The 24,417-nt window shown below is 38.1% G+C and overlaps 3 protein-coding genes across 3 annotated transcripts; 2 read left to right on the top strand and 1 right to left on the bottom strand.

Annotated features, from left to right (window-relative positions):
• The first annotated feature begins 7,309 nt into the window (after positions 1–7,309).
• On the top strand, positions 7,310–10,447 carry LOC113318912. Its single transcript, XM_026567192.1, has 2 exons — positions 7,310–7,836; positions 10,149–10,447. Exons 1-2 carry the CDS (start codon positions 7,406–7,408, stop codon positions 10,195–10,197), a joined length of 480 nt encoding a protein of 159 aa, XP_026422977.1. The 5' UTR covers positions 7,310–7,405; the 3' UTR covers positions 10,198–10,447.
• A 3,288-nt stretch (positions 10,448–13,735) lies between these two features.
• LOC113319515 lies at positions 13,736–16,923 on the top strand. The gene is made up of 6 exons (XM_026567757.1): positions 13,736–14,162; positions 14,662–14,813; positions 14,929–15,087; positions 15,642–15,848; positions 15,962–16,177; positions 16,282–16,923. Exons 1-6 carry the CDS (start codon positions 13,763–13,765, stop codon positions 16,351–16,353), a joined length of 1,206 nt encoding a protein of 401 aa, XP_026423542.1. The 5' UTR covers positions 13,736–13,762; the 3' UTR covers positions 16,354–16,923.
• Positions 16,924–19,441: 2,518 nt separating this feature from the next.
• Positions 19,442–22,183, bottom strand: LOC113318526 (putative uncharacterized protein DDB_G0277255). The gene has a single exon (XM_026566695.1). It carries the CDS (start codon positions 21,004–21,006, stop codon positions 19,744–19,746), a length of 1,263 nt encoding a protein of 420 aa, XP_026422480.1. The 5' UTR covers positions 21,007–22,183; the 3' UTR covers positions 19,442–19,743.
• Between the last annotated feature and the right edge of the window lie 2,234 nt (positions 22,184–24,417).

The following is a 24,417-nucleotide window of genomic DNA, read 5'->3' as shown; positions in this document are numbered from 1 at the left end:
ATGACTTAGGTTTGTCTCTTGAAAACCGTTTACTTCTCTTCAACAGAAGATCCCTAAACTGTCTTGTGATCAAGGAGACTGATTTGTCAAGATCTTCATCTGAAAAATCATCCTCAGACTGATCATCCTTAGATACATGAACACTCTTACCTTTGACCAATAATTTAGTGTTCTTTTGTGCTTTAAAGGAAACATCCTTACCGACTTTGGATGTATGCTCATGGTCAAAGATCTTAAGCTTTCCAACCAAAGTGTTTCTGGAAAGATTATCGAGGTTATTCCCCTCAACTATGGAATGCTTCTTAGACTCGTATCTAGATGGCAGCGATCTGAGAATTTTCATCACAATGTTCTTTTCAGGAATAGTCTTACCCAATACAAAAGATGCATTAACAATTTCAGACACTTTGTGATTAAACTCATCAAATGTTTCTTCATCTGCCATACGAAGGTTATCCCATTCGGAATTAAGGTTTTGAATCCTAGCATCCTTTTCACTGGAGTTGCCTTCAAATATGGTTTCTAAGATATCCCAAGCATCTTTAGATCTAGTGCAGTTTGTCACATGATGCTGAAGATTTGGGGTAATGGCATGTATGATAGTATTCAAACCGTCGGAATTTTGCTTTGCAGCAGTTATCTCAACAGCGGTGTATTCACCAATAGGTTTGGGAACGTTTACATCAGCGACTGCCACAACGGGAGCATCATAGACATTAACCACATATACCCATGATTGAAAATCACGCGATTGAAGAAAAGCTCGCATAAAAATTTTCCACCATAAGTAATTGGAGCCATCGAAGACTGGTGGTACGTTAATAGAGATAGCACCTCTGTCCATAGACCCAGATCGCTACAAACACGGACTTGTTAGGTCTTAAACGTGTTTGCCTGCTCTGATACCAATTGAAAAGGCGGGGGTCTAACAACACCACCCAATATTTCGCTTAGCAATCTGTATGGACTAACTCCGAAATACTTTGCTAGAGAATCAACTAGACAGTCAGACTCAATCTAGATAAAAGTATCTCAAGGAGTTAATATCTCTCTCTTGATTTGATTTTTACTCAAGCTAAAATCAATAGCGAGTCTTTATCAAATACAAGGAATAACTTGGACGGTACCAAAGACCAATGTCCAAGGATCAATCAATATCAATCAAAAACCAAAGGTTGGATTTCCAATTGATGATCACGAACGCACAACCTGTATTATTTCAATTATATAAAATATAATGCGGAAAAGAAATAACACAGATACCAAAAAAATTGTTAACGAGGAAACTGCAAATGCAGAAAAACCCCGGGACCTAGTCCAGATTGAATACATACTGTATTAAGCCGCTATAGACACTAGCCTACTCCAAGCTAACTTCGGACTTGACTATAGTTGAACCCCAATCAGTCTCCCACCGATCCAAGGTACAGTTGTACTCCTACGCCTCTGATCCCAGCAGGATACTGCGCACTTGATTCCCTTAGCTGATCTCACCCACAACCAAGAGTTGCTGCAACCCAAAATCGCAGACTTGATAATAAACAAATTTGTCTCACACACAAAAGTCTATCAAAGGATAAATCTGTCTCCCACAGATAAACGCTAGGTTTTGTTCCGTCTTAAGATATGAAATCAAGGTGAACAGGAACCAATTGATAATCCGGTCTTATATTCCCGAAGAACACCCTAGATTAATAAATCACCTCTTTACAATCCTTCCTGACTACACAAGCGGTTTGTCGAGGAATCACAAACAGTGAGACGAAGATGTTTGTGACTTCTTTATCTTGCCTATCGGAGAACTCTCACGATCTCAAGCCAATCAAAGATTATACTCGTACGATAGAAGATACAAGATCAGATCACAAAACTACGATAAAAGTAGTATCGGTATGGCTTCACAATCCCAATGAAGTCTTTCACTCGTTAACCTGGTTTAAGAGAAGAAAACCAAAGGTTAAAAGAGAATCGACTCTACTGAGCGCACTCGTATCACACAGACGTGTGGAGATTAGTTTTGCACAATGCTAGATGTCTCCTTTATATAGCCTTCAAATCAGGGCTTTTCCTTAGTTACAAAGCAATCCATATTCACCGTTAGATGAAAACCTTATTTAGATTCAAGCTAATATTTCTCAACTGTTAGATCGAAAACTTAGCTTGTCACACACACTTGGGTAGGCGTTTACTGGGTTTGTGAAAACCATTCCCAAACGTATACGTGTATGTTGGTTCAACATAGTAACCCAAAAGGTTAACCATATGAGCATTTCATATCAACCTTGTTCTTCTTCACCTTAACTAGTTCAATTGACTCAAATGAACTAGTTAAAGAGTTGTTCAATTGCTATGAGATCTTATGTAACTACACAAGACACAATTGAAACAAAGATGATTCGATTCGATTGAATTGGCTCATGAACTTATATCCACGGTTTGAATAAAGCATTCCTTAGTAATTTAAGTTTCATGTTCAGAGCACATCCTTAGATCATAACCTCTTAAGCTCACAAACAAGTTCGCGGACTTAAGACAACCGGTGGAGTTTTCCAAACTCAGCAGAAAATCTCGGCAAAGAGACTTTCGCCAGTTCGCGGACTAGGTTCGCGGACTTACACGCAAACGAGTTTTTTGGAAAATCTCAGCAGAAATTCTTGGTACAAGAACTTCCGTCAGTTCGCGGACTTGGCAAAGCCAATTCCCCTGGTTTCTCTCAATCAACAAAGTTCAAAAACTTCGGATTAAGGAATACATGGTTATGTAATCTAAAACTCTCATTCCAATCATTGTGACATTTTCAGAGGACGTTATATAGCCGTTATTCACAGACCGTTTCGCGTCAGAGCAATTCTCAAAGTAATTGAAACTTTTCATGACTTTCGTCACTAGGTGAAGATAAACTTGATTAAAGCGAAACGCTTTACCAACACATGATTTCGAGATATAGATATGCGAGATATACTCGGCTCGAAATATCAAATGTGTATGATCCAGTCTATATAGCATACGACTTTTGTCTCATAAGAAGTAGGAGATAGAAGAGATAGACTTTTGAGTGATAGATAAGTTCAAGTCTCCACATATCTTTTTGTTAATGAAGTTCCACGGTTCCTTGAGTAGATCTTCGTCGTTGTATGATGAATCGCCATGAAGCCCTTGAGCTCAAAGACACTTTTCTATCCTAGTCTGAGACTTAGCTATGTAGGCTAGAAATCAAGAATTATAGTTTTGATCACTAACATTGACAAACATGCTTGAGATAGCAACGCATGCGAGGTCGACCGAGCTATGCTCTAACGCATGGCTTTCGATTCCTACCATTGACGTAATCCCCAAAAGAAGCGTTGAAATTCTCAGGGGTGTACCAGTCTTTCTCCGTAGGATCAGGAGTATAGCATGTCATCATCGTCTCACCCTTGCTCCGAAGATAACACTCCTTCAGAGTCCGAAGATAGTTTCCACTCAGCTGAACCACAGAGCGTTGGTGAGTATGAGAAGTAGAACCCTCACGGTTCGCCAAAGCATCGTAGTAGAAGGAGTCACCAGACTTATACAAAGGCAACATAAGGCCAGCTTCGAAAGCCCCGATGGTCGTCAGCAAGTGGAAGGCGTCGTACTTATAGTTCACGATCATGTCATAAGTCAGATAGTCTCCTTGATCGTAAAATTTGACATCAAAAGCTTCTAGACCATGCTTCGCCTTGAAAACTTCAAGATCGATATGATTGTAGGTCACCTTCTTCTTCTTCTTCTTCTTCAAAACCAAGACACTTCGGATCACTGGGGTAGCATCGGGAGATATGGCCTTTCCCGACGATAGCTTCTTCGGAGGACTCATTTATGAAGCTTTTCTCTTAGTTGCAGCGTTTGTTGACAAATCTGCCTTTGATGCAACCCTCTTTGAAGTAGGATCCTTCACCAAGACTGTGGTTTGCGAAGCATTGGGTTTTTGAGAAGACGCTGAGATGGGAGGATCTATAGAACGAAGAGGTTGAACATTTATGGGCTCCGAACGCTGAGGAGAAGGATTAGGAGAAGGACGATTAACTGCGCACCGAGAACCTCTGGGTGGATCTCTCTTCTTTTGAGAAGAAACCCTAGGACCCGATGAAGATGAAGTCTTATGAGTATGATGATCAGGTTGGGAAGACCTAGATGAACCCCCTTCGGTGGAGATATATCAGGGCTTCTAAAGGGAGGAGATCTGTAAGGACTCGACGACGGAGTATTATAAGGAACACGAGAATGATCAGCCATACCTACAAGGGGCATAAAGATAAAACATGTCAAAATACAGGATTAACGAAAGTCGAACATAACCCAATCCATTATAACAAGGAAATCTTCAGGGTAAAATTGTCACGAGAACATCTTCATATCAAATATGCTTTCATAAGAATAAATAACCCTAGATTTCGAGATAAAGAACAGGGGCAGGTATATATACTGTCGTTTGGATTGTACTTTATCACGAACTCTAAGATCATTGAGCAAAGGGAAACATAATAATTGCTTACTGATGATCAATGGCGGAAAGTATAATCAATGGCAGAGAAAAGTTGTGGGACTAACAAGCAACTGCAGTAAAAGTATAACAGAAGACTTAACTAGAAACCGAAGAAAAAGATGAACAGCAGCAGCAGTTAAGAACAAAAGACAAAAATCGAGCAGAAATTGAAGAAATGTTCAGAGAATGAGAATGAAAGAGACATAGCAAGAAGAAGACAGAGGAAGGGAATAAAAGTTATTTCTCCAGCTACTCATGGCGTATTTATAACAGGAATAAACATAACCGTCCCATGATTTGAGAAGAAGTTATTACTAGAAGTGGGAAACATGTCCAAAAAATCAGGGGAGTTAATGCAATAAGTTGAGAAGACTGTGAAGACAGTTTTCTTCATACTTTGACCAATTTCAAACCAAAAAGAAAAGGGGAATATTGTATACACATAATATGTGACCGACCACGTGTCAAGGAACAGACGCGTGGATTAGATCAACAAAAGGGGCATCAAGACAATGATGCCACGTCGCGACACCAGAAGAATGGAGTCATCATCTCCTGCCACGTATCTATCATCTTACAAATCCGACGATGATGAAACGAGGGACACCTAAGGAACGAGCTACTGCGGAGTACCTTAGAAGACCCAAAGACCTACTTTAATCCATCCCAAGATAGATTCGAAATCGAGGGTGGATATTAATCTAACTGACATAGATGTGACAGGGGCATCAGACAGCTGTCTGACGCGTGCGGACTGCCCAACTACCCGTCTTAAATGCTACATGCAGAGGGCACGTGTCGAGTCTCCAGTGGTGGATTAAGCGACGACCCATCGGTACAACATATTACCGTTGGGGTCATCGGTACAGAACGAAGATGTCAGCGGCATCGGCACAGAGATCAAGATGATAAGGGCACAACTGTCATCCAGGAGGTCCCACATAGAAGATCTATAAATACCCAGCTCCACTAAGAGAGAATGGTCGACCAATTTTAGGGAAAGTGAGATATAGTTCAGGAGAGAGAAATTGTAAGAGTAAGTATGAGTTTCATTTCCCTTCTAGCTTCGTTCCTCACTTAAAGTCATTTGACTACCTTTGTAATCCTCAATAACGTATAGTGAAACACCAACTCCCGTGGACGTAGGCCTTAGTGCTGAACCACGTAAATCATCGTCTCATTTACATTCCGCACTTTAGATCTATCATTTTACTTACTATGCATCGTATTTATCTGCTATATATTGTGAATTCATCATAATCAGACTTGCATGGCTAGACAAGGACGGGCCCAAAGGCTCTGAGTCCATCATGCTTCGACCTTATGTTGCTTTATATGTTTTTTATCTATCTTGTCGATTTAATCAGTCATGCGAATATTGTTTGTGGACATGAAGATAACATCGTTATTTCTGTGTTCACAGAAATTATTGAAAATCTTACATTGAAACTAGAAAAACTGAACAACGATTACAAAGTTAAGAAATTCTTCAAGAAGAGCCAAATAGCTAGGGTTTTGAATCAATTTGAGGATTATGAGATTGTTTTCATTATGCGTTCGATCGAGAATTGAGGTGATTGTCGTTGATTTTGGATATGAATGGAAGTCGAGATTACACCATCAGTTTGTATTAATGTTTCTTTACTTTCATCTGGGCAATACCATTGCTTCTCGTTTTGAGATAAATAATGACTGCCATATACCGAAGTCATTTTCTTTGCATGAAATCTATGAAGATTCTTGATATGGTTAATTGAGGTTTCTCTGAAACAAATGGCACATTAATCAAGTGTTAGTGATCGATGGAAAATACCATCTCTTATGATGATAAAATAATAATTAAATCAAGATGTTTGGACCTGAATGAAAGGTGTCCTTTTCACTTGTAGAGTGGCAAACATTTTGGTACCAAACTGATTCATTTTGAAGATGGAATATTGATATTTGAAATTAGGGTTCTTCAAAATTTACGGAAAAACATAATTTGATTTTATTTTTTTTGTGACTCACCATTTAGATGGCGTTACGTAATTATATTTTAATATTTTTAATAATTAGTAAACAGAAGTCAGACCTTAATAAAGTTAAGGCAAATCAATTTATTTTTAAGTTCTAACTGCTAAGTTGGATAAATGTTAAATCAAACACTAATCTTCCACAATATCTAAGTACCAAATATCACTTAATTTATTTTTTTCTCTGTTTTGGTTTAGCATAAAATTTATGTCGTAGCGAGTAGTCCTAACGTTATCCTAACAGCTAGGCTATTCCTTATCATATCACCCTAAATTGTTTTAACTTAACTACCCCGATTAAATTTAGGATCAAGTTTCTAAATGTGCATGATTTATAAGGGTACTAAATTTTTAAGGAAGGAATACCATTTTATATAAAATACAGTAAAATCTTTGTATAAGAAAATCATTAATAATATGATGAGAAATTTCTCTCTTGTGGTTAAAAGTTGAATTAAGCTTGTTTTTTAGAGTTTCTGATCCCATCAAAATAGATTTCGACAAATATGAACCTTTTGTTTTTTCAACCACCAATATTTCTCCACCCGAGTCATTTTACTACGAAGAATATTTGGTTTCCACCGAGCTTAAAACCTAAAACAAAGGTATATAACTCTATATATGGTTCCAATGATAATCTGGAATAGAGGTTTTACCGTTAAACGATCCTGACCGCTCGTTTGATATCGTGCCAATGTGGGTTCCGAATGAACTCATAAGGCTAGCCCATGAGTTCAGTCTTGACTCTTGACCCTGAAGTTAATGTCAGGACAATGCATTTGCACTACTGAAAAAGTGAAAAGTAAACTTTTCCCCACGCCTCTCAGTTTAGACTTTAGAGGTAGAAATGGACAGAGAATTTCATTGATTGAGAACATCGTTAATGGCGTATCAATCACTTCGCTATACAGACCGTCTAAGCTACACCTCTGAGGGTGGATCTTTACTCGGTGCACACCCTCTAGATACTCTTCCGACCATTGTTGTGGATGGTGGCGCACGACAATTTCTGTTAACGAGTCAAGACTCGGACAAAACCCATTCAACTAATGAATCAAATAGATTAGCTGATCTGTCTGCAAGCTTCAGAATGATATCTAGCTCATTGATGATGATGAAATTGGCTGACATCGAGATGATTAAAGCTAGAGAAATTTCTCGTATTGAATCTGAAAAACGGAGTATTGAAGTAGAAGCTAATTTGACTCAGATGCTGGTTAACACTCAATTAGAAATCGCTTCATTTCTTTCACGGACGATTCAAAAGCGGAAGAGAAAACGAGTTGAAAACGACGATTCTTCGATATCGGAAAGGTAATTAAAATATTTGAGTTCAAATCTTAATATGAAGTTTGGTTCTAATTCTGCTTGTGACTTGTGAGGGATTAATTTTTGGGTTCAAAGGGTTAATTATTTTTCCTACTATGTAGTTGAAGTTAGGATATGGAGATATGTTTTTCCTGTTAAGATTGTGTTTGCATTCGAATGTTTGCTTTCCTGAGTATGGAAAGCCCAAGTTTGAGCTCAAATGTTCACAATCTTATGTCATTTAGTGCTTGCATGAACTAGGTCCAAAATGTTAAACTGTAGTATGTTATGTTCAAGAATAAAACATTATGTGGTAGGTCTTAGTGAGCCACAATGGCATTGTTTCTGATAAGTTATAAGGGTTCATGGTGTCTTCATCCACTTGTATATTGGTCTCAAACCAATTTATTGAGTGCCTTACTTAAACGGTTGATGAAGTCCGGGAATGTGTAATTAGTAATAAGCAGACATTTACATCATCCGAATGCCATGTGTGAAGCTAAGAACTACACCATCTTTGTTAGCAGAGACACTAAGGTTCTGACTTTGTTATTTTTCCTCGAGGACTCCACCCCACCCCCACAACCCCACACCCCCACGATTAGACTATAGGATGTTTTTACAGGTATTCCTGGCAAACTATGGAAATATTATTATGGGACATTATCATTCTGTTCCATAGAGGAATAGCTGGGCCGGTACTTCCCTACTATGGTAGGATTGTTATGGTGCGACATTAGGTGAGACCCTTTATTGTATTTACCTAGAAAATGCAGGTTTCAATAGTTAAGTAATGCACCCGTCTGTGAAACAAGAATTTTAGATGTGCGTTGGATGACACTCCTTGTTAGGCCTACACATCTGTACTGTACCATATTTATAGCTGTTCTTGTCATACTCTTTAGGCTTCTAGAGCAATTGGTAGTTTATGGAGTAAATGTGTGACTACCATTTTTCTGATAGCACAACCAAATGATTCAAATGTAAAGAAAACAACAATGTAAGATAAAGGGTAAGTGCAAGAAACCAAATAAGAGATCAACACAAGTAATTAATGTGGTTTGGCATCGAAGTGCCTATATCCATGGGTAATGGAAGTTCAGTGTTTTATTATTGATTGTAATACATTGTTGATGGAACTCCATTGTGCAGTAATGAAGCTTCGTTAGGGGGAAGTGAGGGTGTGTTTTTTTTTTCTAGTTTCAGCTAATCCAGCCACCCTTCTCTAACCTACTGATCTTTTCCTTATTAGGGGAAAGTGAAAAAAACAGCTCTATACAACTGCCCTTAGCTTAATATGTAAGCATCCTTGGAGTTACTGTCGCATGTGCCGTTGTAATAGCTTGCTTCGGGTCTAATTACGTGCCAAGTGTTGATGCGGATTTTGTTGTTCACAGTTTAACAGTCTAACTGTCTAGCAACCAAGCTGTGTTGAGGCTGCTTGGCAGACTAGCAGTCTAACTGTCTCGAAGTCTCACAGACTCGCAGATTAACTAACTCACAGTTTCACAGACTAGCAGTCTAACTGGCTCGCAGTCTCGCAGCCTTTCTAAATGCAGTGCTTCCACAATTGTTTTCATGACTTGGTCAGCATAGTTTTTTTTTACCGTCAATCTTTAACTTTCGTTTCAGTCCATTGTCCCACAACCAGTTCGTCTTTAAACATCTGCGATCAAAAGGGACTAAACATCTAACCATTATCCCAAGCTTGTTGAATGATTACCAGAGTCTCTCCTCGGATAAGTGAGTGCTTGTGCAGTTTGGCAGCCTAGCTGTCTCACAGTCTCACAAAAGGGACTAAACGCCTAATCATTATCCCAAGCGTGTTGAATGATTACCAGGGTCTCTCCTCGGACAAGTGAGTGCTTGTGCAGTCTCGCAGCAGTCTAGCAGTCTAACAGACTCGCAGTCTCTCACACACGACAGCCACTCCAAGGATGCTTACTTATTAAGCTAGGGGCAAATGTGTAAAGAGCTGGTTTTCACTTTCCCTTTACACGACTGCCCCTAGCTTAATATGTAAGCATCCTTGTTGTTTTATCTACATTTGGTTGTGCTATTAGAAAAATGGTAGTCACAAAAATCTGCAGAAGCAATCTGGCAAATTTTGAACATGTCAGTACCGGAGTCATTCGTGTGTATTTCTGTATTGTTGTGATATTATCTGCCTCTCATTCCTCAATACTGTATATAAGTATAGGAAAACTGAAATCTATTTTATGACACCCTTCTGCCCATATATATGCCATGCATTGCTTTCTTGGTTATATTGATTTAAATCTATTGACCATAAGGATCGAATATTGTTCATATTGCAGGCAGAGCCTTCTATTACTGATGTTACTTCAATGCAACATGTTTTTCTGAAAACATGGTGCACTAGAAATGAATAAGTACAGCTGAAATACTGGCAATTAATGGATGCGGCAGAGACTGGTAAAGAAAATCCTTATTATCTACATTGGAAGTAGGTCTATCGTTTTCATATTTTATATGCAAACGAGTATATATGACTGTAATTGTTGATATATTCGATATATAGTTTTAATACTCATTGAATCTTTATTCTTGATGTTGACATTGATAGTATATGGTATACTAGTTCCTATTTTAAACATGTCTTCCTTCTTGTTGGAACCTCTGTAGCTTCTAACACCACTGAGAGCTTAAAATCCTAGTAATATTTTCCATGTACACTCCCTGAAGAATTTCAATCTGAACCAAGAGTTTCCTACTAATCCAAATAAGAGCCATTTTAATCCTTAGTCCAATTTCTCTAACATCCTGAAAGAAGTGAAGAAAATACCGCGGAAACCCTCTGAACCTGGTCCCCACTAGCATTTATGTTCAAAACCACTTCTGTGACCTCTTGTAGACTAGGTATGTTGGTGAGAGAGGTATTCTCTACACTGGTAACACAGTTTGTAATATGGCGCAAGATGAATCCATTATCAATAGGATTTGAGTTCCTGAAAGTAGAGGTAGCTCTAAGGTCAAACATAGCATCATAATCAATAAGAATTTCGTCATTTACCTTTAGATGAGCTAAGCTTATTTGTCGAAGCGTATTGAAGGCTTGGAAAACTCAGTCACACCTAAATAACGAACAGCATGATGTTGTAGCCACATACTCTGGAAAAGAAATATGCTAAGAAGGCTCTTCCTCCTCTTTATCGCATTTAAGTGTAAAGGATGATGGCCAGAATGTCCAGCTAATATCCTTTCCATTTACTCCCTCCGTTTCTTTTTTATAGGCTGGTATGGGATAGCGGGGAGATTAAGAATTTTTTCATTCCGCCGTTTTTTGTGTTTCTTTCCATTTTTACCCTTATCTAATCAATTCGTCTCTCCAAAACAACGAAATTCAAAAGGGATTTCTCTTTGAAATTGAGAATAAGAAAACAACTCTTTCAGATTCACCATGAATGTTTTCTGGATCTGTTGAATCGAATTAAAGATGGATATCAATGTTTCCTAAAGAAGCAAGATGAATCAGATTGTTCAAATAAAAAAAAAATTGATTAACTAAAGAAGAAGTTGAAAGCGTCGTCAGATTGTTTAAGGGTTTGAATAAATTTGAGAAACATGATGGTCCTTCAATTTGGAGTTTGGTTTTAGATCAGTTTAATGATACTGATCTCGTTTCTCATTTTTCTCCCTTCAAAAACCTAGCAAGCTCAGTTTCTGTTGGTGCTTGGAGAAACCTTGCTTCCATTTCAGGTAATTTTAAATTTTAAAGATGAGTTCGGTACTTAGTTCGAAAATTGAATTCAGTTTATTGTTTTGCGTTGATGAAAATCGAGCGAGATTTTGATTGGAGTAAGTTTTTTCATGGTGAATGATTTTTGAAATTCGATGAAACTGTATTCTTGTTCCGAGATTTCCTTGAAATTCAAATGAATCTACAGTAGAAATTTCAGATTCTCGGCTCTGTTTTTGATGTTCTCTTGTTGGAGTATTTTTCTTCTATTTCTACTTTCATGAATTCAGATCATAATTCTCATGAATTCAGATTAGGAAAAGAGAATTTTATCAGAAGTTTTTGTTGTTCAATTTTGGGGGTCTTGGATTTGGGGATTTGGTGATATCAGACAGGAAATCTCAGATTTAGATGAAGGGAGTTCATACCATAGAGTTGCCAAACACCGCGAAGATCTCTGTGTCACATGATTCTAACAGCACTGTAAACTACTCACAGCACTGTAACCTCAAATGAGTTCATACCATAGAGTAGCAATTAGGATTTCATTTTGGCAACCAGTTTTGGGTGTACTATTAACAAAATGTCACTCAGCCACTAGTGGCAGGAACTCCACTACATATCAATTTCTCTAGTTCAATTCTTAACTGGGCTACAATCTTTATGTAGTTTTTCTTTTAGCTGTAACTTTCTGCCAGAGGTAGCACTCTACATTATTTTCTCATGTCATGTCTTTCAATAAAAAAATTGAAAATAAAATTTATATCAGCAGGAAGAGAAATGTGAAACTATCACCAAAGCTTTAACATTGTGAGCATTATTCTTGATCAGATTTGGAGTTTTCAGATGACTAGTTATGGTTACTCTTTGTGTATTGTTTCTTTTTCATATAACTTTGTAGGGTATGCACAATTAGCGACAGGGGTTGATGTTGTTTACATGGTCTGCGGAAAATGGATGGATGAATTCCAGCTGATATTAAAGTATTGAATCTGAGTGAACTGTGTTGATGAATTCCAACTATTATTCTCAGTGTGTGTCAATGGGGATTCACCCTTTACGTGTTTGATAAAATTACCGAGTGAAATGGGTTTTGACTTGAATCAAATTCCTGAGGATAATCTATCTCAAGGTAATTTTCCATCTCCAATTACAATTCAATCTCCAACTATTAATGATTCAAATCAATATTGTCTCATCGATTTAAACGAATGTTACCCGGAAGAAGATGATGATGGTGATAGTGAAGAAGAAGAAGAAGAAGAAGAGGAAGAAGAGGGGGAGGAGGAAGAGATACACTGTCCCATTAACACCATCGCAGAACCAGAACCTATTCGCCATGGAAATAAGAAGAAGAATTTAACCTCTGATGTGAAGAGAAAGGTTCTTGAAAAATTGATGCAAGGAAGCACAAATAGGAGACTTCGCAAGGGAGTTATCACTGATACTGCCGCTCTATTTAAAGTTGGTATCAGAATTGTTTCAAGATTATGGCATGATGCAAAACTGGCTGATACAAATGGAGATGTGGTTGATATATCTTCTAAGATGGTCGGCAGAGTTGGTAGAAAGAGAATTCAATTAGATTTACATAGAATTAAGTTGGTACCTCTTCGCAAACGAACAACGATAAGAGGATTAGCACACGCACTAAACTTGTCAACCTCAACAGTACATCGACGAATCAAGGATGGGAATCTTCGACCACATTCGAATGCCTTGAGGCCGGGACTTACGGATGCAAACAAGATAGCAAGGGTGAATTTTTGCTTAAAAATGATAGACAAAGGTATGAACCAATCTTCAAATTCATTCATTGACATGTTGGATCGAATTCATATAGATGAAAAATGGTTTTACATTACAAGAAGAGCACAAAAATATTATCTTCATGCCGAAGAAGAAGAGCCTTTACGCACGTGCAAAAGTAAAAATTTTATCACCAAAATCATGTTTTTAACGGCCGTGGCTCGTCCTCGCTTGGGTTTTGATGGTAAGATTGGAATATGGCCTTTTGTTGTTAAAGAAGCCGCAAAAAGGAGCAGCAAAAACCGCAAAGCTGGGACAATGGAAACCAAGGCCATGAAATCTGTTGACAAAGAGGTTATGAGGTGTTTTTTGATTGAGAAATTGCTGCCTGCTATCAAGAAGAAATGGTTTAATAATTGTAAGAAGATCTTTATACAACAAGACAATGCAAAACCACATGTCCACGAGAATGATAAAAAATTTATGGGAGCGGTTAAAAGTTACGGGTTGGATATAGAGTTGTTGTGTCAACCTCCAAACAGCCCCGATTTGAATGTTTTAGACCTTGGGTTCTTTAGCGCTATATCTGCACTTCATCATACTGATGCTCCAACCACAGTAGATGAGTTTATCGCAAGTGTTACGAGAGCGTTTGAAAATTTCTCGGTTGAAGACGCAAATAATGTTTTCATAACATTACAATCTTGCATGAAGGAGATTCTTAGAATCAAGGGTGGAATTCACTACAAGATTCCTCATATGCATAAATGGCGTTTAATTAGAGATGGCCAACTCCCTAATGTACTTGACTGTGATCCTCAAGTATTGAATGAGGCCTGGGAATTTATGAAGGAGTATGAAATTACGCAAGAAAGTTCTTCAGGTATGTGATTTCAAACTTGTTTTTACCTTTGATGCGTTGTGCTTTAAAGATAATTTGAGTCAGTTTTTTTTTCCTTCCTGTGACCATGTCGGAGAAGATTCAACACGGTGAGCTAATAGATCAAAAGGAACTGATATATGTACATATTTACCCATCTTGATCTGCTAGTGACCGTGTACTTCTATTAGCATAAATAAAGGCCAGGGGTTGAACTCAGTTGGTTGAATGTCTACATCCTTATCTGTAGATGTATCTATTACTGCCCTGTGTTCATCATAGTTACCATTGTATTTGTAAGACCGTACATCACCCCATGGTGTAGCTTTTACTTCATCACTCAAGTCGAACCATTTTGGAACGAACTTATCAGCATTGGCTTCTCTTCCATAAGAAAATCGAAGAAACGGTGTGCATTACTGTAGTTATCTGGAACATATATATGAATTATTAAACACTAACAGCTGCATCCTTCAATGTTTGTCTCCATGGAGTATAATAGTTTTAGACCCTATGAAAGCAAATCAAATGAAGGCGAATACGAAAAGAAAAAGAACGGGCCAGCTTGCTATGGATTTTAAACAAACTATCATCGGCAACGATCTTTACCAGAGCTGGATTGATGATGCCTCTGACCTTGTCGGAAGAAAAAAGGTTTTAATATTGCACCACCTTCTATACAAAAATCTATGACTGGGAACAATACTTGGTGACTCTGCAGTGTTTTCCTTGTATCTAAAAACACCTTTGTACTATGATGTTTTTGCAGAGAGCCAAATCGATCAATAAAATGAAGATAGCACAGCTCATGGACCTCCCTCCAGTAGCGATTGTATGTGGGTTGGCAGGAAAGCATTGTACAGGGATCTATTATCCGAAGCCATTGCTTGATCTATACAGGGATCTATTACCCAAACCACCTGAACCAGTAAGCTAACCCTTCCCACTACTTTTGTTATTCCTTCTTACATCTGAGTAAATTTCATTTCCGCCGTTTGTTAAGAAATAAACAGGATACGTTTTCTGTAAACTTCTGATTAGCCGTGCAGCATCTGGTTGGAAAGTTGAGAAGATAATAGGTCTATCTTTAGCATACTCAAACACCACTTTTAAGACTGCTTGAAGAGCATGAACTAGTTCTTCCTCCTTGTAGATAACATAGTCATCGAACTTCAACTCGATACTGAATCCCAAAGATAAATTAACCTTCTCAAATGCCTCTTGCTACGTGCATAGAGAGTCATCATTTTCAACTTTCCAGTTGAAAATTCTACCATCTTTAGTCTTTCTAATCAGTGATTTACCAGCCTAAAATCGATTTTTGCTTAAGAGTACCTTGCTATACAGTTTATTTGAATTGCACGTCATGAGCCTAGCTTTCAATTTTTAAATATGATGGTGGCTTCAAATTGGTTGTATAGAATGCAGATGTATGTGTGAGAATGTACCTGATTTAGAATTCTCTTTGTGTGTTCTGATTAGGTCGTTCCGCTTATCCCAATTGAAGAAAACAATGGCTTTGGTGCTCAATGGTTAAGGCCATTACTGGAAGCAAACTATTTCATTCCTTGTAGAGACCATGGGGAAGAAATGTCTAAAAGTGAATCCAAATATTTCTGCTTGGATTGTATGGGTAAATCCATTTGTTCTTACTGTCTGATTCATCATAGAGAACATCGCATTGTTCAAGTAAGTTCTCTCAGTTTTTTTTTTTATTGTATGGGTTTCCACTCTAACTACCACAACGTAAGTAAGTACTCAACATACATGAGTACGTAACATTTTTGTTCCGCCAATTGCAGATAAGGAGGTCTAACTACCACAACGTTATAAGGGTTAATGAAGTTCAGAAGCACGTAGACATTTCTGGTGTTCAACATTATGTAATTAACAATGCTGAAATCGTTTTTCTCAACGAACGCCCTCAATTAAGACATGGTAAAAGAGTTACAAATACATGTGAAATTTGTGGCAGGACCTTGCTTGGTTCATTCAGATTTTGTTCTTTGAGTTGCAAGGTAATTATCATTACACAGAACCCGTCACTTGAATGGCGCTATAGGTTACGCATCAGCTCCCGCATTGAAAATATTTGAATAATTATGTTTGCACATACGTACAGGCGAAGAAGATGATGCACGTTGTCGAGAAAGCTATGGAATCTGTGGAAAAGCTTTCCAAAGCTATGATGTAGGCTGTCGAGTAGATCACAGAGTTGTGTAGACGGCCAAATGTTGGAATTCTCATCAGTACCTCTCTGGCCAGCATAGTCAGATTTAGTAATTGGAGTATTATAGCCCCAGATTCTGGTTTCTTTTTTTTTGGGTGGTACCACCATTGTTCTCCTGGCTTGGAGTTATGTGTTTTTTCCCATTTTGGTTGATTAAAAACTTGCCTAGGCTAGTCAGGGTCAGTAATTTAATGATTGTGTTTTCTCCCAAGTTACAATACTGGCCAGTATTGAATGTACTCTATGATCATTTCCTCCATGATCACTCCATTGAGTAGATTGAGTATGAGAAATCCATACTGTGGAATTACAATTACAGTAACAATTACAGTAACTCCATACTTCCCATCTCTTTAAATTACAATTACAGTAACAAACTCAACTCCATTCTCCATATTCTTTAATGAGAACTTTCCATAAGTTTTCAATCGGAAAAGAAACTTCACTCATTTTCTCCATCCACAGTGGATTACTACTCCACAACCACAACCACCATCACAATTGAGTAACCAACGCTTTTAACCCTTTCACCGAAACAAAGTCTCAAGACTCAAAAATCTCTCAAAACCACATCCACAACCACAACCACCATCACAACTTAGATCCCCAATGGCACTAAGAAACAACATAACATCACTTCTAAACTTCATAGCCTTACTCTGCTCAATACCCATAATCGGTTCAGGAATTTGGTTATCATCAAAACCAGACAACGAATGCATAGGTCTATTCCGGTGGCCAATTCTCTTCATAGGAATACTAATCCTCTTCGTTTCCTTAGCTGGTTTAGTTGGTGCTTACCGGAACAACTCGGGTCTTTTAGCTTTGTCATCTCTTCTGTATGTCTATTCTTATTGTTGCTCTTCTGTTTGCCGTCGTCTTCGCGTTCATCATTACACTGTAAGAATTTTAAAGCAAAATTTTAGAAAAAATTCCTTAAAGCAACAATCGAAGTTTCCCATGAAAATCTAATTGTCTAGCAAAGTTTTATCCACATCAAATTTTGATTTTAGATTTATAATCATTGAGTCTTGTTCTGCAAACCCATTCATTGAATTTCAAAACCATTGAGTACAAAATATTTTCAGTTGATTTGTGGATTTACTGACGAACAAAACCAAATGAATGTCTAACCATTTTATCAGTCTTGAATCAGTTGAGTTGTTGTCGGAGTTGATTAGATTGAAGAAAGAAGATATCAATGGTACCATTGAAGATGGTGAAGAATTGACTGGTTTTGTTGGTGTTACTGTGAAGAAGAAGGAGAAGAATGATTGTGGTATGATGAGAACGTCTTTGCTGTGAAGAAGAAGGAGGAGAATGATTCCGGTAAGATGGTGTTTCTGGTGGTGTAGTGGTGGCGATGGTGTTGCTGGTGGTGGTTTCTGCTGGAGAAGATGAAGCTGAAGGACGCCTTTAATGACGGTGAAGGTGTCTCAGTGGGAAAAAAACAATTTTAAGAAGGTTAAAATCGTAAAAGTGAAACCTAGTATATCCCAATTGAGATACCAGCCTATATTTTTGAAACTTATATTTTAGGAAACCAGCCTATAAAAAAGAAACTGAGGGAGTACATCTTAACATGTTGGAGAGTGTTTACGACCATTTGTCCAGGTGAGTTGAGCACCTCTTGTATCAAGATGATGTATTTCACATGTCTTGGAGAACTGAAGGAAAAATCCTCATAGGACACAGGCCTTGGAAGAGGACCACTAGATTGATTCATATGCGCCAAACACAACATTAAAGTCTCCAACTACACTCTAGTCTCTAGGGACCGTGATGTCTCTGAAATTAATCAGCCATTTCCATTCGTAATGTTTGCCGCGTCACATAAGAAGTAGAAGTATACAACCCCAGTCAGGAAATAAAATTGAGTCCCAAGAGTAACTTCACAAATGATTTGCTGATTAGAAACTAAAGTTTTCTAGGATTGGCATCAAGAGAGCAGAGATACCACAGATTGGGAAGTAAACTGCCTCTCGGGTTGACATCCACAACGCAATCAACCACAAATAAAATCTGAAATCACAATAAAATGAAAATCTGGGCAAAATTTTCTGCAGTAACTTGAAATGCAGGCAATGAATTGGATCAATCTACATTCCAATACAATCTCCTCATACAGGTTCGCGTACTCAGCCCACACTTGATCTGATAAGATAAGATTAGGAGGTGGTACCACACCAACTCTGGTGATGGCAAGGAGTGAGCAGCCGAGCTTTGCTCTTTGTTTTGTTTTGTTTTTCTATGACTTCCAGAGCTGCAACTCGAATTCTTCCTCAACCTCCACACAAACTTCCCAACTTGCACCAATTGAAGTTTTGACAGTTATGTGGCCATCTTCTTCATAATCAACCTTGTTTGGACATTGGACAATTATTCATCATCATTAGCATTCACATCCTCGGTAACCGCTGCGCGCTAAGTCCAGTTGTTCCTGGACCACATCAATTTTTTCCCTGGAATTAAGCATATAAGTGGCTGGAGAGAACTAGGCTCCCTAACAACTGCGCCGATACTCAGCTCACTAACAACTACACCAACGGCCTTGCCTGCTGTTACGGCTCCGCATAATAGCCTTGCAATGTTTTACATGTGACTGTTTTTTCCGTATCTAGTCGCTGCTGGCTTCTGCTCTCAGATGCTCTATCAGCTCCACTCCTGATAGGTGATTACTCGGAGGAGCCTGGCCATCTAGTCCTTGTTCATATGGCATTACCCACTTTTGTACTGATGTCATACTTTGTCACCTACATTTACTACTGCAACAACTAACAAGTAATAACTAACAATGCTGGTTTAAAAAATGGCAGTCAAAACGTCTTTACAAACATCTTAACAGTCGCACGCACCCATTTACTGTGACCGTGAATTTTTGATAGGTAACAAACAATGGATGATACATGAAAGATGCTAATAATGTCCTGAAACATCAACTTGTACTAAAATCTGAACTAGTTTAGTTTATTATTAGGAGGTGGTAACAAATTAAGGGAGAAGAGAACAACTCTTGTCCAGAGAGTCAGAAAAATCATAATATCATAAGACATTAACTTCAGAGACACCATTATTTGAGGATCACATGTTTCTCTCTTCTCCCATTATAAGAACCCGCCCGAATTATTGAATACACAGAGAAAAGATAATATCTTATGTCGGAATCCTGATTAATATTAATACCAGAAGCAGCGATGCGATAGCTCTCTGAATTGATAAACTTATAAATATCTCTACAGAGAGTACTACGAAATAATAATTAAGCAAAAAAAAAAAAGTAGTTAATTAAATAGTTATCATAATCTTATACGCAATTAATTAACATACACAAAAAGAGGTTTTTTCTGTCTGATCTTAATACACTTTCTTGGAGGAGAATAGGGTGCGAATATTAAACATTTTAACACCATTTCCACCATTACCAGCAGCACCGCCGCTGCAATTTTGATCACCACCATTGACAAGCAAGCTTGATCTATGTTCATCACTTCTGCAAATTGAATTCTGGCGATAACCCATACACATTTGAACATTCAAGTTCAAACCACTGACGACACCACCACCACCACTACTCCCACCGCCTCCGCTTCCACCACCTAATCGACTCTTACTCCATCGGCTACTTTCAGAACCTTCTTTTTTAACATTACTAACCTTACTATCAGCATTACTCTCTTTCTTAACATTACTAACCTTAATATCAGCATTCTTAACTACCACTTCTGAAGAATTTTTGTTCATCCCTGTAGTTGAAGCAGTATTAAGTCCACGACGAACTTGCCAAACAGGACTACTTCTTCCTAAATGAATCCCACCACCTCGACTCGGACTACTTGGCCATTTCCTTGATTTTGACTCACTGCCCGAGTTACTTCTCGAACATGGAGCACTGCTTACCTTCCGGGTTAATGGTACTTTTGGACGATTCACATTATTATTTCCAGCTGATCTACTTCTTGAAAATGGCCATATGTTTATGTTTAACTCGGCCGAGTTGTTTGTTCCACTAGCAGTACTACTGGTATTATTAGTATTACCACTACTTTTTCTATCTTTCCTCTTCTCTGATTTCTCAGCACCCGATTTACTTTCTTCTTGATTGTTGCTGTTGTTGTTTACAGATTTCTTCTCACCGACTTTGAATATATCTCTCCATCTCTTTGATGTCGAGAACACTGTTGTCGAGGCTGCTGCTGCAGCAGAAGATGATGACTCGGGACCTGAACCTGGTTGTGTACCGATTTCACGACTCGGTCCGTTTTCTGATTCTGGTTCTGGTTTTAGACCCTGTTCTGAAATGGGGGTTTCATTTACTTCTTCATCAACATCATCGAGATTTCTTAGTGGGTTTTCATCAGAAGAATGTTGTTGTTGTTGTTCATCATGAGAAAGAAGACAGAGAGGAAGTATAATACCATCAACAAACAACTCATCAGCAGAATGAAGATTAGGTTGTGGAAACGATGGATTACTAACCATCCAAAACTCAAATTCAGGTGAGTTCAAAAGACCATTATTTCTTCCACTACTACTCGGCGACAGAGTATTATTATTATTATTATGATTCAGTTGGGGTTGGATATTTTCTGGTTGTTCTTCCGGTTTGGGTATCTCCATTGAAGAAGATCTACTAGTTTTGTGAGAGAGAAGAAAAGGAAAATGTTGGTTGTAGAGTTATGAACTGTTAGATACGGAACAAGGAAGAAGAAGAAGAAGTTATATGTATGCGGTGTGGGTGTGAAACTTCCTTATTTCCTTCTCCTCGGTAGTCAGCACATGGTTCCGTGCAGATTGCAATAAATATAAAGAAGAGAATTGGAGAGAGATGGAGAGCAGTAAATAATAAATTGATCGCAAGAAAATGAAAAGCAGCAAAAATTTGGGGTATTGTGTGGCACACTCTGATGAGTTATCTGTGGAGTTCTGTCGCTGCTAGATTTATTAGTAAAAAGAAAAGAAAAAAAGGAGTGTCTGTTTGTTTGGTGGATAAGAAAAGGATGTGTCACAACACACACACGTACTGTTTGTATTAACGTATTACGGACCATACGAGTGGACCAGCTTCATTGGTTAAAAGTTAAAACCGAATTAGAACGATAACTGTGTATGTTTGGCAACTGCGCTGCTGGCTGGTTGACATCTATCTGCTGATCACTCTTATCTAACGGACGTCATTCTTGGACCATGTCCACTGAGGAAACTGTTGGTTACCTGAAAATCATCCTACGTGTCTGTATAAACTCTATAGGCGGTAATGTATGTTTGATTCCGAAAAATATCTGATTGTCACACGTAAGCATCCTAGGAGGTGATCATATAATAAGAAGGTGAGTAAAGATGCATCGGATAAGTGCCCGAAAAACGATTATACCAAAATCAAAACATCTATTGCTTCGCCTCATGAAGGACACATGTAAGGACTAGTCAAATCAGACTGACGGTTAAGTCTAAAAGAAGAACAATGCATTTAATGAGAATCAGAAGAGATGCGATAGAGTTGTGAACAAAGGTACATCGTGTAAGAAGCTCTGAAGAAGAGCGACGGATGGTGTCATACGAGGAGGAGGTAACACGATGTGCAGTACTACCCGACGAAGGAGTAAGGCAATAAAAGAGTAGCACGATGTATCTCGGAGGAGAACGACGAGTAACCAGTCCGAGCGATGAAGAGACGTACCATATCGCCAAAGGACCAGAAGTATCTTATCATAACTCTAGAAGTTCACTTTGCCTATAAAAAATAGTCCATGTAGAAGGAAATGGACATGTAATCTTGAATGGTTCTACTCCAAACAGGGAGGTGTAAAGATTTTTCTCTACCTTCAAAAGATTTTCAAAACCCTAAGTGAAAGTTCTTGAAAAGGGGGGTCTAACAACCACACCCAATATTTCGTTTAGCAATCTATATGGACTAACTCCAATATACTTTCAAGAGAATCAACTAGACTGTCAGACTCAATCTTAAGAAAAATATATCCAAGAATTATATCTCAATTTCTCAATTCAATCTGCAGTTAAACAAATACGATTTTGCGAGCCCGATTAAATATAAAAAATAACTTGGACGGTATCAAAAACCAATATCCAGGTGTCAATCAATTTAATCAATAACCCGAAGGTCGGATTCACATCCAGATTTAAACACCACATTGTATTAAGCCGCTACAGACATTAGCCTCCTCCAAGTTAACTTCGGACTGAACGTAGTTGATCCCTAACCAATCTCATACTGATCAAGGTACAATCGCGTTTCTTACGCCTCTGAATCCTTGCAGGACTCTGCGCACTTGATTCCCTTAGATGATCTCACCCACAACTAAGAGTTGCTACGACCCAAAGTCGAAGACTTGATAAACCAATCTGTCTCACACAGAAAAGTCTATTGAATAGATAACTCTGTCTCCCACAGAAATACCTAAGAGTTTTGTCCCGTCTTTTGATAAATCAAGGTGAACAAGAACCAATTGATACACCGGACTATATTCCCGAAGAACAGCCTAGTAATATCAATCACCTCACAATAATCTTAATCGTATGGTAGCGAAACAAGATATTGTGGAATCACAAACGATGAGACGAAGATGTTTGTGCCTACCTTTTATCTTGGCTATCGGAGATTAAATCTCGAGCAAATCTTAGAGAAGATAGTACTCAATACGATAGAAAACAGCAAGATCAGAACACGCAACTACAGAGAAATAATTGGGTCTGGCTTCAGAATCCCAATGAAGTCTTTAAGTCGTTAACCTACAGGGTTTTGGGAAAAACCTAAGGTTAAAGGATAATCGACTCTAGTCGCAACTAGTATCATACAAGAGGTGTGGGGAATAGGTTTCCCAATTGCTAGAGTTCTCCCTTATATAATCTTCAAATCAGGGTTTGTAATCAATGTTACCTTGGTAACAAAGCATTCAATATTCACCGTTAGATCAAAACCTGATTAGACTCAAGCTAATATATTTCAACCGTTAGATCGAACTTAGCTTGTTACACACAAACGAAAATTGATTTCATTTAGATATGAGTAACCGTACATAAACGTGTACATCTTGTTGGCTCAACAATAGTTAACGAAAGTTAGACATATGAACACTTTCATATCAACCTTGTTCATCTTAATCTTAACTAGTTCAAATGACTCAAATGGAACTAGTTCTAGAGTTGTTCAATTGTTTATATTCTCATAGAAGTATACAAGACACAATTGAAACAAAATCGATTTTGATTCACTCGAATCAATTCATGAACATTATATCCACGGTTTGCAAAATATTACATTCCTTAATATATAAATGTAGTTCATGAACAAAACGATTTTAGAACATAACCTACTCAAGTATGCAAACAGATACGCATACCTAAGTGGTCGGACTAACTTTGGCTTTGCCAGTATGCGAACGGGTACGCATACCTTCCAAACTCAGTTGAATTTTCCGGACATGAACTTTACGACAGTACGCATACGGGTATGCATACTAAATTCCCGGACTTTCATTAAACCAACCAGTACGCATACGGGTATGCATACTATGTTTCCCGGACTTGGAGTAACTTGCAACAGTTAACATACAAGTACGCATATTGTGTTATATCTAATGGTTAATATTTCTAAACTCTCATTTCAATCATTGAAACATTATTAGAAGACGACATAGCTGTCTCACACAAACTATTAGCTTCGAAGCAATTTTCAAGTGACCGAATGATCAATACGAAACATTCCGAGTCTACATCAAATTACTGGCTCACACAGATCATGTAAGATGTTACCAGGATATTTTCACATGATCATCTTTTTACTTTCGTCAAGAATATAAGATGAACTTGGTTAAAGCGAAAGCTTACCAACAGATATTTCGAGAAATATGTAAGCGAGTTAAACTCAGCTCGAAATATTAAATGTATATAATCGAAGTCTATATAGTTATATGACTTTTGTCTCAAAGAGATAGAGTAGATATACTTTTGAGTGATAGATGAGTTCAAGTATCCACATACCTTTTGTTGATGAAGTTCCACAAGCTCCCC

This window comes from Papaver somniferum, chromosome 10 (assembly GCF_003573695.1).
Source record: "Papaver somniferum cultivar HN1 chromosome 10, ASM357369v1, whole genome shotgun sequence".
In the NCBI taxonomy this organism is placed as follows: Eukaryota; Viridiplantae; Streptophyta; class Magnoliopsida; order Ranunculales; family Papaveraceae; genus Papaver; species Papaver somniferum.
The sequence above is the reverse complement of the archived record's forward strand: the minus strand, read 5'-3'. Positions and strand labels throughout refer to the sequence as shown.

Coding starts and splice junctions, on each gene's coding strand:
- LOC113318526 (XM_026566695.1), bottom strand. CDS start 21,006: ATGGAGATACCCAAACCGGAAGAACAACCAGAAAATATCCAACCCCAA.
- LOC113318912 (XM_026567192.1), top strand. CDS start 7,406: ATGGCGTATCAATCACTTCGCTATACAGACCGTCTAAGCTACACCTCT. Junction 7,837..10,148: donor GATTCTTCGATATCGGAAAG/GTAATTAAAATA, acceptor TTCATATTGCAG/GCAGAGCCTTCTATTACTGA.
- LOC113319515 (XM_026567757.1), top strand. CDS start 13,763: ATGGGAGCGGTTAAAAGTTACGGGTTGGATATAGAGTTGTTGTGTCAA. Junction 14,163..14,661: donor TACGCAAGAAAGTTCTTCAG/GTATGTGATTTC, acceptor GGAGTATAATAG/TTTTAGACCCTATGAAAGCA. Junction 15,849..15,961: donor GAGAACATCGCATTGTTCAA/GTAAGTTCTCTC, acceptor CGCCAATTGCAG/ATAAGGAGGTCTAACTACCA.